Source organism: Hyla sarda, chromosome 1, assembly GCF_029499605.1.
Source record: "Hyla sarda isolate aHylSar1 chromosome 1, aHylSar1.hap1, whole genome shotgun sequence".
NCBI classification, from domain to species: Eukaryota; Metazoa; Chordata; class Amphibia; order Anura; family Hylidae; genus Hyla; species Hyla sarda.
In genome coordinates, this window is record NC_079189.1 from 241241767 (window position 1) to 241254851 (window position 13085).

At 39.4% G+C, this 13085-nt stretch overlaps 1 protein-coding gene across 2 annotated transcripts in view; it reads right to left on the reverse strand.

Moving 5' to 3' along the window:
- TNKS (tankyrase) overlaps nucleotides 1-13085 on the reverse strand; it is a 239391-nt gene that overhangs the window by 159693 nt on the left and 66613 nt on the right. For both annotated transcript variants that reach the window (XM_056569535.1, XM_056569527.1), the window contains exon 4: nucleotides 563-599. In XM_056569535.1, coding sequence (XP_056425510.1) covers nucleotides 563-599 — 37 coding nt within the window. The remainder of the gene's footprint in view (nucleotides 1-562; nucleotides 600-13085) is intronic.

A 13085-nucleotide genomic window follows, 5' to 3' on the forward strand; every position in this document is an offset into this window, starting at 1 on the left:
TATAATATATCTATCACATATTTTTGTGTATGCATATATATTTCACACGTGTAATACACACACATATATATATATATATATATATATATATATGCACACACACACTATTTATATATTTTATATATATATATATACACACACACACACACACACACACACACACACACTCACACACAATATTATATATATATATATATATTTTAGGCACACAGCTGAATATTTGTAATACAAGGGTAGGCAATAAGATCATTATGGCAGGCATACACTGAGGCTGCCTAAAGAGGAAGACTGGGTATAATACATTTCACATAGCATTATGGTAAAAGACACAATATTTGGCATGTCATCTCTATGAATCCCCTGTTTTGCTTCCCCCAGGCAGCCAAGTGTGCAAAGATCCATACTAATGAACTTGGCCAGCTGTGTAGTGTACGAGTGAGCACCAACAAAACAATAACACCGCAATGCTATTGTAAGCCGGCTGTATCCTTTTACCCCTCAACCCACTCCTCTTCCCTTCCTCACTCCCCTGAAAGACATTGGAAATTTAAAGAGCACTCACCTGGCAGCTTCCAGGAGTTCGTCCTTTTTGTATTCACCTAAATGATTGCAAAATATCATGCTGTTAGCATTGAGTAGGAGGCAGCAAGAGAAATGTACAAGCTATCTAAGAACAAAATAAAAGAGAAAAACGAAGGAGAGAGAAAAAAAAAAGGAGAGAGAAGGGGGAGAGCAACAAGCCCACACCCAGGCTGGGTGATGGAGCAGTGACGTTAGCCAGATTGTGAAGGCAGCATCATCAGTGCCTTGGAGACGGGCAGCAAATTGACGCAGCTCCTTGTCCAATCCTCCCATGAAATGGCTTTCTTTAGACAGCCAATGAATGTGAAATTATGTGTCCAGATACACATTCTGCTCCGACAACTGCATGCCATCCACAGACGTTGTCTCTGTGCTCCTTTCATTACACCCTCTACTGCTATCACGAGTGGGCATTCACACTACACATGGCAAGTGTAAGGCATTCAGACAAAAGGAAGCCACCGAGCCCATCTCCGTACAGTACAAATTAGTAGTCACATCTGTGCCCCACCCCTAACCTATGCAAACAAGCTTCTCTGGGGGATGTCACACATCAATACATGTACCTACTCCTTTTCCTTTGTGCATTGCCATTTATTTTTAGATTGCCTTAAGAGCAACATGAACAGAGGAGAATTACTGCATCCAGTTGGAAGACATGCTATGCTTGAGAAAGACCACAAGAACAAGGGTAAATAGATTCTATATATCAGTGCTGGAAACAAGTAGCTGAAAGCGGATAAAGAAGCCATCAAATAGATTACCCAATGATGTAAAATAAAACTACAAGGGGGAGGGATGTGGAAAAACGTCAAAATTAAATGTCAAGGATGCCCTGAATTAACCTTCTCCTAGCCATGGTAGATGTATTACATTCCTCACCATGGCATCAGCATACATTATAATACATTTGGAGCACATAAAATACTGTACCAAAGTCATCCACAACTAAGAGTCCCCGACACAAACCTAGAATCCATCATTTCTGGGTTTGACATCTACAATACTATTTACTTAGGTTTTTCCTGATAAAACAACAACTTCTATTCGGTAACTAAAGTGCTGCATACTCTAGTACAATTTACTATTTGTATGTTTCATTAATAAGTCATATAGCACCATCACATTCCTAAACACTTTATAGAGAATGGTTACCTGCATCACTTTTCTGAAAAGTTGGATTCTGCACAAAATGTCAGCTTTTGAAGTCTTTTCAAGTGTTAAATAGCATAATCGAAGGAATAAGCAACCAGTGTCAGGTTGGCACTGGCCCATCCACAGTAACCCCCACTGTTTATTTGAATAAAGTAGCAGTTCCACTAGTAAAGTCCCAGGCAACTTTTCTCAGACCTACTTTTCCATGCAACTGCACGGTTTTCTATTGGGTCAACCATGTCACATCCAAAGAAAGCCGAGACGTTTATAATAGATAACACGGTTGCCAATCTACAACCAGCTACATATTAAGGCTATGTTTACAATGGGTTTTTGCATTAAAAAAAAACCTCAACTAACTAAGGAGGTGCTTAGCAATAAACCTCATGAACTCAAATGTGTGCCTTTCAATGGAATAATCCCATCACACCCTCCGCTTAATACAAGTACTGAAACAATGTTATAGGGGACTCCATTTACAGGCATAATTTTTAGAAAAACTGAGGCAGGGGGCACCCTGGGTGCTGGTGGATGATGTGAGACAATGTGACGAAGTGTAGACAATTGAAGAGGTTCTATGGGCCTAATGCACATCAGTTTTTGTGGCAAGTTAAACAATCCAAATGTAGCTTCCAGAAGAATGATGGGAATGGAGCTTTACATGAGTGTGGCCCTAATACATACAAGTAAATCCACAAAGGAGACAATATACATATTAAATTCATTCTTTTGACAACAAGGGCTGGAAGCAATGACATGAGCATGTTAAAATCAAATAAACCCAAATAAATGTCTTTGGTGTGCTAGTGTGGGAGACCTCTTATACACAGTAGATATTTGTGCCAATCCTGGACATGCAAACAATTTAACTGTTCAGCCACCTAAATCAAGCCCTCAAATAAATGACTGGAGAGCTCACTGACTGCTGTATCATGAGACAAAGCCACCTTTTCACATAAATGACTATTTGTGGAGAAGAGTAAAAGAGGAGGTGAAACACACATACATCCAACACATATGTACACACAGACCGTGGTGTTAATATAGATGGCGGACAGGGCCCTAAATCTCAGAGGCGTGGGAGCTTGATGACTTATTACGATAAGAGTTAGCCCCCTTTACTTGGGTGGCAGGAAACATGTAAACTTCCCTGCAATCACCTAATTACAACTCCAAGACTCACATGATCAGATTGATTCCGGAAGACCAATGCTGGAGGACCCATTGAATTGCATGGGACCTCTGGCATTGGATTTCCAGGATTCTATCAGTTTACACAAGTCTACAAGCAATTCTCAGGCTACGAGATTGCCCGGGATGTTTAAACATATTCTGCTGCCGAAGCAAAGGGGGACCAACGGCTTGAACAGACTTTTACTATTTGATCAACACAGCATGCAAAGTACGCTAAAAGTACGCCCCCTCCTATAGATTTGCATTGTGGGGACGGGGCGTGACGTCCCATGGAGGTGGAGTCGTGACGTCAAGTAACTCCGGCCCCATAGTCGTGATCCTGCAGACTGGAAGGCTGCAGCGCTGCGTGCAGCTCCCACAGGTGGGTACTGCATGTGAGATCATGGGGATCCCCAGCAGCGGGACCCCCCAATCAGACATCTTATCAGTGGTCGGAGTAAGATGTCTTAGGGCCGGATTACCCCTTTACGTTTTCAGTACACACACCAAACGTTTGGTCTCATCTGACCACAGCACCTTCTTCCACGTTTGTTGTCCGGCATGGCATGGCATTTGGCAAACGCCAAAATAGGATTTCTTCTTGCCACTGCTCATGCAAAGCCCGACTTGTAGGCCTATATGCTTTGATTTTTGTGATTGGAAATCAGATACTGTATTATTGTAAATCTATAGGTTATATTGTGTTTACTCCTCTGTGATGTCTTCCCCCTGTCTTAGAAGTCCTGTGTGTATACATTAACATGTTGGCCCCTTCTTAAAGTAACCTTCGACTAATAGTAATAATGTTAGCAGGATAAACTAGACACTGGGGAGGGGAAGGGGGAGAATTTATCATTGTACGTGGACTATATTTTTGTTCTAAAATGGTCTCTAAATTTGCCAGTTACCTTTTTGTGACTTTTAGATGATTCCTCATAATTGTGGAAGTATGTCAAATTCACGTTTTCTTGCAGTGGTCATGAGTTCATCATGATTTATCAAGTATGACTTTTTTCTGCAGACATTCGCCCATGTGAACATAGCCATAGTGGGACTCGGGTAACAAAATTTTCAACCATGGCTGCTACTGTCTACACCTCCGTCTCGTATTCGCTATATACCCGAGTTCGATCATTAACTATATTTGAGTTTTTTAGTTTGTTCCAGAACTTTCAGATGTGTATCTAAACATTTATTCACACTCCTTGAATGATTTTCTTATGTCTACCCTTTTTATTTTTCTCGTTGAGTACTAATATTTACTAAGCTCATGCAGAGACTCCAATGGTACACCTAGGCATGGCCTGTGTTTATCTTTTTATCTTTGCTGTACCTGTGGTCCCTGCTTTTTAAAATGTTTTAAATTTGTTGTTCTTGGGAGTGCATTGTATTGGTGCTTTTTTTTTTTATTCGTTTTCAGACTGGTCAAATTTGACCTTTATCCTCCCTAGAAATATGATGAGCTGGGTGAAATGACTGTGCCAGGTGCAGTGTTACCCATTTTCTGACCTCATTAATTATTTATACTGTTCTGATCCAACCCCTAGTGTTCATAACAGCTTATCCTCCAAGTCTATCCCCAACTCAGGTAGTAGAAAGTGGATAGACACTTAAAAAAAAAAAAAGAGTAATGGGCAAGGGTAGGGGGTCTTTATCGGTTGTCTTCTGCAACTTGCAACCAGCCCAATGCCATTTACTGAGAGGTCAATATGCCAGGGTACAATATTTCCTGATTTTGTGTACTTGCATTTTGTCTCTATCATTATAATTATTATATATTATATATATATATATATATATATATCATTTTTTTTTCCCCAAGGAGGACTATTGTATGTTGAAACCATTGTATGTTGAGTACATATTTCTATGGAAAACTGGTAATTGGTTCTGGGATAACCATTGAGTGTTCAGTGTATGGGAAGTGTTTAACAAACCAGTGTGCCTCCAGCTGTTGCATAACTACAATTCCCAGCATATTGGTTGGGTGACGTATGGTGTGTATTGTGTGTACTGTATGTAATGTGTGACAGAATGTCCTCCATTGCGATCCTGTACACTTCAGCTACCCTGGAAGGGGAGGGCAGCAGCCCATTGGATGCCTGCAGCAAGATGTTGCAAGCTATTGGCTATGGCTGTACTCAGGGGCGGGGCCTACACAGAGCTCACAGTGGAAGCCTATGTGAGCAACAGGACGACATGTGAGTACCAGGAGGCAGAACGGGGCACATAAAATGGCAATCCAGTGGCTGCTGAAGCAGTCAGCGCTGCCGGGTAGCCTTTTTTGCGATGGCCCTGACACACAGAAGCATCGTATATTGATGCTGCCTTCAACATGCGATGGGCTCTGAGAGGCCATCGTATGTTGAAATGATCTTATGTCGGGGCCATTGTTTGTTAGGGGAACATTGTATAGACTGTTACTGCATAAGCGATCCATTCAGACTGAAAAGACCTGTAAGACATGTACACATGGGTGGATTTTATTTTCAACTAGCTGCACATTTCAAGCCACAAATTTGAATGGGGGCAGGCTCTCTACGGCAGATTTTGAGCAGCAGAATTTCTGGTGTGGAAAATTAGCCGCAGACCCTTTTGACTTCAATGGGGTCTGTGGGAGATTTTTTTGCAGTGGAAATTTTGCTCCCACTGCAAGTTCACAATGAAGTCTTCCCAAGTGAATGAGCCCTAAGAATAATTTCCCACGTTTTCTGCAGCTGATTTACCTGTGCATTCACTAATGGGTAGGAAAATCAGCAGCACCCTAAAGGCCAAGCGAATAAAAACAAATGAAGCAATCGTTATATGTATACAGCTCCAAAGCAGACCCATTTCCCTTGTTATTTAGACTTACTGATACACTACATCAGCAGCGAATACTTTTATAAGTGCACTTAAATGTACAAGAATAAAATAAATAGGAGACATTTCATGTTATCAGAGACCATCTTAAAAAGTTATTATGAATTGTGGCATAGGTTACTCCATTGTGGGGGACAAAATGTGTCAAAGACGAGTGGAGGAAGTTTTCTCCTTTTGAAACCAGTTTTATTCTTGCAGCATGTAATTATAATTCGTGACACTAAAATGCAAGACTGCTTTGTGCTGCTGCCTACGCAAGCTGATGAGCCGAAGCCACTTCTCGTGAAAGTGAAACGAACATTGTCTTAAACTGCTGACTGAAAAAAATGGAATAGTTGTTATACTGGGATAATTTCCATAACTTATGTGTATACATAGATTGCAAGAAGTATCTGGATTAGAAAAGGAAACTTTTTTACTGAACTACAGAAAAACTGCAAAAGTTCTACCCAGACTTAAAAATGTGGAAAAAAGTTTTTCATGCAAAAAAAAAAAAAAAAGTTCCTGTTCCCGCATTCCAATTGTTTTAATTGAAATAAGAAGGAAATAAACGCTAATTACAGGAGCACACCAAAAAATATAAAAGTAAATATTGTAAAGTTTATTGTAACACAATCTGAAGAATCACATATCGGACTAAACTTAAACAAAACTTAATTTCAAAAACTTAACAAAAATTAACAACTTAACAAGCTCTACCATAACCTGAGAGGGGTCCACAACAGACCCAAGGGGAAAAAAATAATAATATCTATATATATATCTATATCTATATCTATATCTATATATATATATATATATATCTCTATATATATATATTTATTTATTTAGTTTGAAATCTATTAAAATATAGTTAAAGGGGTACTCCAGTGGAAAACAAATGTTTTCAAATCAACTGGTGCAAGACAGATTTGCAAATTACTTCTATTTAAAAATCTTAACCCTTTCAGTACTTAGCTGCTGTCTTGTCTGCTCCAAAGAAACTTAAAGGGGTATTCCAGGCATATATAAAATATATATATATATATAAAATATAAAATATATATAAAATATATATAAATATAAAATATATATAAATATAAAATATATATAAATATAAAATATATATAAATATAAAATATATATAAATATAAAATATATATAAATATAAAATATATATAAATATAAAATATATATATATATAAAATATATATATATATATAAAATATATATATATATATAAAATATATATATATATATAAAATATATATATATATCTATATATATATATCTATATCTATATATCTATATATCTATATATCTATCTATATATCTATCTATATATATATATATATATCTATATATCTATCTCAACTGGCTCCGGAAAGTTAAACAGATTTGTAAATTACTTCTATTAAAAAAATCTTAATCCTTCCAATAGTTATTAGCTTCTGAAGTTTTCTGTCTAACTGCTCATTGATGATGTCACATCACGGGAGCTGTGCATGATGGGAGAATATCCCCATAGGAATTGCACAGCTCCCGGGACATCAGAAAGCAGTTAGACAGAAAACAACAACTCAACTTCAGAAGTTAATAACTATTGGAAGGATTAAGATTTTTTAATAGAAGTAATTTACAAATCTGTTTAACTTTCCGGAGCCAGTTGATACATAAAAAAAAGTTTTGGCCTGGAATACCCCTTTAAGGAGTTTTTTTTTCGTCTGACCACAGTGCTCTCTGCTGACACCTCTGTCAGTGTCAGGAACTGCCCAGAGTAGGAGCAAATCCCCATAGCAAACCTGTTCTGCTCTGGACAGTTCCTGAAAGGGACAAAGTCAGTGTCAGCAGAAAGCACTGTCTTCAGACTGGAAAGAACTACACACCTTTCTCTGTAATATACAGTAGCTGATAAGTACTGGAAGGATTAAGATTTTTAAATAGAAGTAATTTACAAATCTGATTAACTTTCTGGCACCTGTTGATTTTAAAACATTTTTATTCCACTGGACTACCCCTTTAACCTAAAAACCATAATTTAAACAATAAGTCCTATTTTGATGACACATTCCCTTCAGTTATTTTACCAAAACTGCTTAAATGGAAAATTAATTCAGGTTTTCCTGCACTAAATCCAATAACAGGGTTGTAGGGTAGGTGAACCTGGTTAATAAGAGGTATATATATTTGTGATCCTGTTCCAGAGTTATAGCTCGGTTGCTAATATGTTAACTGCCCCCTGTGTGCAGTGGAGGCAGGAGCTGACTTTCCAAGCTTCCCTGCCTCTGTTGGCAAATTCCTTCCACTGTGTGAATATGTATAGACTCTACTTTCACGTCATGTTGTTAAAGTCTATTCCCACATGAGTGCTGCACTCTGCTATTTGTCCAGGAAACTAAAGCAGGTGCTTAAATGGGGTTCTCCATCCGTAGACATGTTATCGCCTATCCAAAGGATAGGGGATAACATGTCTGATCGCAGGGGGTCTGGCGATGTGGCGTTCATGAACACAGAAGCCAGGGACTTCAATGTTCGTGATGTCATGCCACATCCCCTCCACTCATGTTTATAGAAGGGGGCCCCATAGCTTTGTAGCCCCTGGCTTCAGTGTTCACGAACGCCGCATCGATGGCCCAGAGATCGTGGGGGTGCAGCCATTGACCCCCCCCCCCCCCCCCACGATCAGACATGTTATCCTCTATCTTTTGGATAGGGAATTACATGTCTAGGGGCGGAGTATCTACTTGGGACACCTGCAGTAACACCATAATCACCATACAGTCACTACAGTTACTGTGGTCGTCCAGTAACCCTGAATTATTGTTAAACTATACATAAATAGAAATATAGAAATAGATGTCACACAGAGACTGCTGTCAAAAACACTTAAAGGTAACATTTTGGAACATACCGTATTTCCCGGCGTATAAGATGACTTTTAAACCAGGTAAAATGTTCTCAAAAGTCAGGGGGTAGTCTTATACGCCCAGTGCTGCAGTTGGCCAGGTATGGATTATCCAGACCCCGGGCGTCCCGGCCGAGATTAATTTCCCCCTTAACATTCGGGACATCCTTGTGTCCCGAAAGATCTTTTCGAGACACAAGGATGTCCCAGTTACCTTTCTGCGGCCCCGCGTTAACTTTAAAAAAGCAGGGGCCACCAGGAGGTAGCGCACGCAGGGAAGTCACTGATGTCACGTGAGTGTGCCCATAGAAAGAGTGGAGCGGAGCAGCGAGTACGCGTGCGCATGATAAGTTACCAGCGGCACGTCATCTTCGGTGCTCCGACCACCGCTCATCCGGTCCCTACTGCTATTGCCTATAGGCCATAGCAGTAGATAGTGACCCCGGTCTGGAGGAGCGGTGGTCAGTGCACTGAGGTGAGGCAGTACACAGGCATACAGCCTCCAGCCATACACTGTGTATGGCTGAAGGCTGTATGTCTGTGGGGGGACACTGCCTACCTAATGTGGGGGGGGGGGGAACTATGCTGACAACCTAATTTGGGAGGGAACTATGTTGACAACCTAATGTAGGGGGAACTATGCTGCCTGTCTAGTGTGAGGGAACAATGGTAAGGTACCGTACATTGCGGTAGAGGGGTAGTCTATCCAAAACTCTATAATTTAACTGTAAAAGTTGGGGCTTGTCTTATACGCTGTAAAATACGGTATATAAGACTTGGATTTTTTGATTGTTGATTGATTTCTTTTTCAGTACTGGGAGGCAGATTAACAAAATAAAGCAATCATGGTGTTCTTTTTTTATGTTTTTACAGCATTCAACTTTAGAGATGAGCAAAGTTACAGCAATTCGATTTGTCACGAACCTCACGGCTCGGCAGTTGCTGACTTTAGCCTGCATAAATGAGTTCAGCTTTCAGGTGCTCCGTGGGCTGAAAAAGGTGGATACAGTCCTAGGAGACGCTCTAAGTCAGCAACCACCGAGCCGCGAGGTTCGTGACAAATCGAATTGCTGTAACTTCGCTCATCTCTATTCAACTTGTAGGTTAACCTTAAAGGGGTTATCCAGGAAAAAACTTGAGATATATTATATATATATATATATTATATATATATATATATATATATATATCTCAACTGGACAGATTTGTAAATTACTTCTATTAAAAAATCTTAATCCTTACAGTACTTATGAGCTTCTGAAATTAAGGTTGTTCATTTCTGTCTAAGTGCTCTCTGATGACACGTGTCTCGGGAACCGCCCAGTTTAGAAGGTTTGCTATGGGGATTTGCTTCTAAATTGGGCGGTTCCCGAGACACGTGTCATCAGAGAGCATTTAGGATTTAGACAGAAAAGAACAACCTTAATTTCAGAAGCTCATAAGTACTGAAAGGATTAAGATTTTTTAATAGAAGTAATTTACAAATCTGATTAACTTTATGGAGCCAGTTGATATATATAAAAGAGTTTTTTCCCTGGAATACCCCTTTAATGACTGTTCATATGCCTTTTTTTACGATGGACATAAAAGCGTACCTGTCATGACAGAAAAAAAAATAATGCCTATATATATATATATATATATATATATATATATATATATATATATTACTCACTAGGTCATGCAGATGCTTTACATGTCATTTTTATGTGTTTCTAGCTTCTGTATATAGTGTACAAATCCCTCCTTTCTGCTGCTCAGTCATTTTGACATCCACTGCTCGGGAAGGGTTGTGTACAAAGCAAGAAATGAGCCTACCCTCAGTCACCATGCATTCACTTGCTCCCCGAGTCTGTTGTGTTGTGTGGGGTCTTATAGAGAGCAACAGATGCAGGTTACTCTGTAAACCCCTCCTCTCTGTTTTCATGCTGCAGTCTGATAGACCGGAGAGGAGCGAGCACAGAGGAGTGCTAGTCCCGTCCTTACTCCCATGCTTCAGGTGAGACTGCTGCATGTGAAGAGTGCTGCCTACATCCAGGATTAACCCTGCACCTGCAATCTCTGACTAAGCATTCCAAAACTGTACCAATGAAAAATACAAGTTTTCCCATAAAAAATAAGCCCTAACATAGGCTCATTGGTGTGGTGACACTATTATTTTTCATGTTTCTATAATAGCAATGAAAAAAAAAAAAAAAGTATCTCTATAATCGTATTGACCCACAGAATAAAGCTATAATGAATGATAAAATTCCAGGTTCCGAACATGGCGATATCAAATATGATGGGTTTTCTTTTTTGTTTTATGTACAAGAAGGCACTTTAAAAATATTTTTTCTTTGCATTAAAAAGGAGCTGTCTGTTTTGCTATATTTGTATCACTATGGCACAGACAACAATTTAGAGTTTTACATCCATCTTTCTTTTTTAGCTTCCTGAAAATTATCCAGGTACAGAATTTTTTTTTTAAGTAAAGGATTAAGAGTATAGAAAAGTTTCGGATTAAAAAAACAGTCCTGCTAGGTTAAGGATATGAAAATTAAAATGGAAGAAAAGAAAGAAAAGACAAGGGGAAATATGTCTAAGATTAAATTACAATGTACCGTATTTAAAATATACTAAGATGTCTTCTGCAGGGCCCTTGATTCAGACATAAAAGTTAAAAATAAAAAAGGTGTTCTTAAAATAAGAATGATAATATGCAGACTTGTGAAAATTGCTTGCAGAAATTAATTCCCCATTTGGCATACAGTCTTACTGGGAGGGCTTAGAGACCCTCCACTTGATATTAGTGTATTGTACCGATACAGTAATAGAATGATTATTTTCTCTGCACTATGATGTTATACAGTGATACAGTGTTAATCCAATGTGATGGCTTGGGTGGCGCCATGCCATGTTAGGAGCCGAAGGTAAAGTTAGTGGGTGCCGGCATGTGCACTCAGCAGCGCTGCAGTACCCCTATTTCCGTCCCACTCTACCCCAAAGCACAGGGCTATGTGCAGTTGTGTCTTTGAGTGGGATAGGGATTAGGTAAACATGCCAGGCAGATGTGCTATGCAGCGCTGTAGTCCCCCTGATGCTCTCCCACTTTAACCTAGCAGCACAGGGATAATGTGATATAGGTTCCAAGTGGGGTAGGGGTTGGCACCAGGTGCCTCTTATCGGTATTGGGCAAGTCTCCTCGGGATGCGCTTCAGTGTTGGCTGGTCAGCGGAATAGATGAAGTCTGTGGAGCACGAGCTCTGCTTCTCTATTTTGCGGTGGAGATTAGAGTGATGTGAATCCTCCTGTTTTGCCAAAGATGGGGTGCAAGTGCATATGTGAATTGGCTAGAGGAGTTTTCTGGTAGCCAAGTCCCGTTTTTCAATAGCTAGTAATGGTACCATTACTAGCTATTTCAAAATGGGACGTGGCTCCCCGAAACACGTCTAGCCAATTCACATTTGCACCCCATCTTTGGCAAAACCAGAAGATTTTAAGTCTCCATATTATTTTTAGCACTTTTTTTTTATTACTTTATTTTTAACTTATATCTGATGCAAGGGCCCTGCAGAAGACATCTTAGTATATTTTAAATAAATTGTAATCTAATATATTGAACATATTTCCCCTCTTTTCTTTCATTTTCATATCCTTAACCTAGCAGGACTGTTTTTTAATCCCAATTTTTTCTCTTTTGCCTGGGCACATAGGGTAATGTGTATAACAGAATCCTCAGTTTAGGATTCCGTTTTATGTAGAGCTCCCATTAAATTTTTTCTTTGTCCAAGGATTAAGAGTAGTTGGTTCTAGTATAACACAAAAATTGTAACCAAGACTGATTATTGTATATCGAACATTATGAATGTGATAAAGAGGAAACATCAGGTCTCCTGCATGTCTGGTAAAGCAAATACTAGTATTCCTCAATAATTTGTGTGTTGTCATTACTCTTATTTTTCCAGAAAAGTCTTACTTGACTGTCAATTACTATTTCCCCGAATCAAAGGGTGTGTACATACACAATGACCCTTTCCAATCAGTACTGGGAGAAAAGTGTTAGGGTATTGCGTAAATTTTTCCGCCGCAAAGATCCATGGGACTCTGCGGCACTGTTCACATGACAGAATTTCCGTGCAATTGTAGCGCCCACTGGTTAGTAAAATGTGCAGAATGTCCACACCTGTTTCTAGCACTGACATTCCGCACATTTTTTACCCCGATGAACCCAGCCTTAAAGTATGAAGGTGCATATCCTATTAAGGTGAAAAATAATGGCTTGTTGTCAATTCAGTAAGAGCCGGTTCTCACTATGTTTGTAGTGTACGGGAACAAAATACGGCTGGGGGAAGCGAAAACTGGGTGCTCCAGTATCCCAGCCGGACCCGGCTCAAATGTAATGCATATCAATGAGCCGACCAGAATCAAACGCCGACTCCGGTCGGCT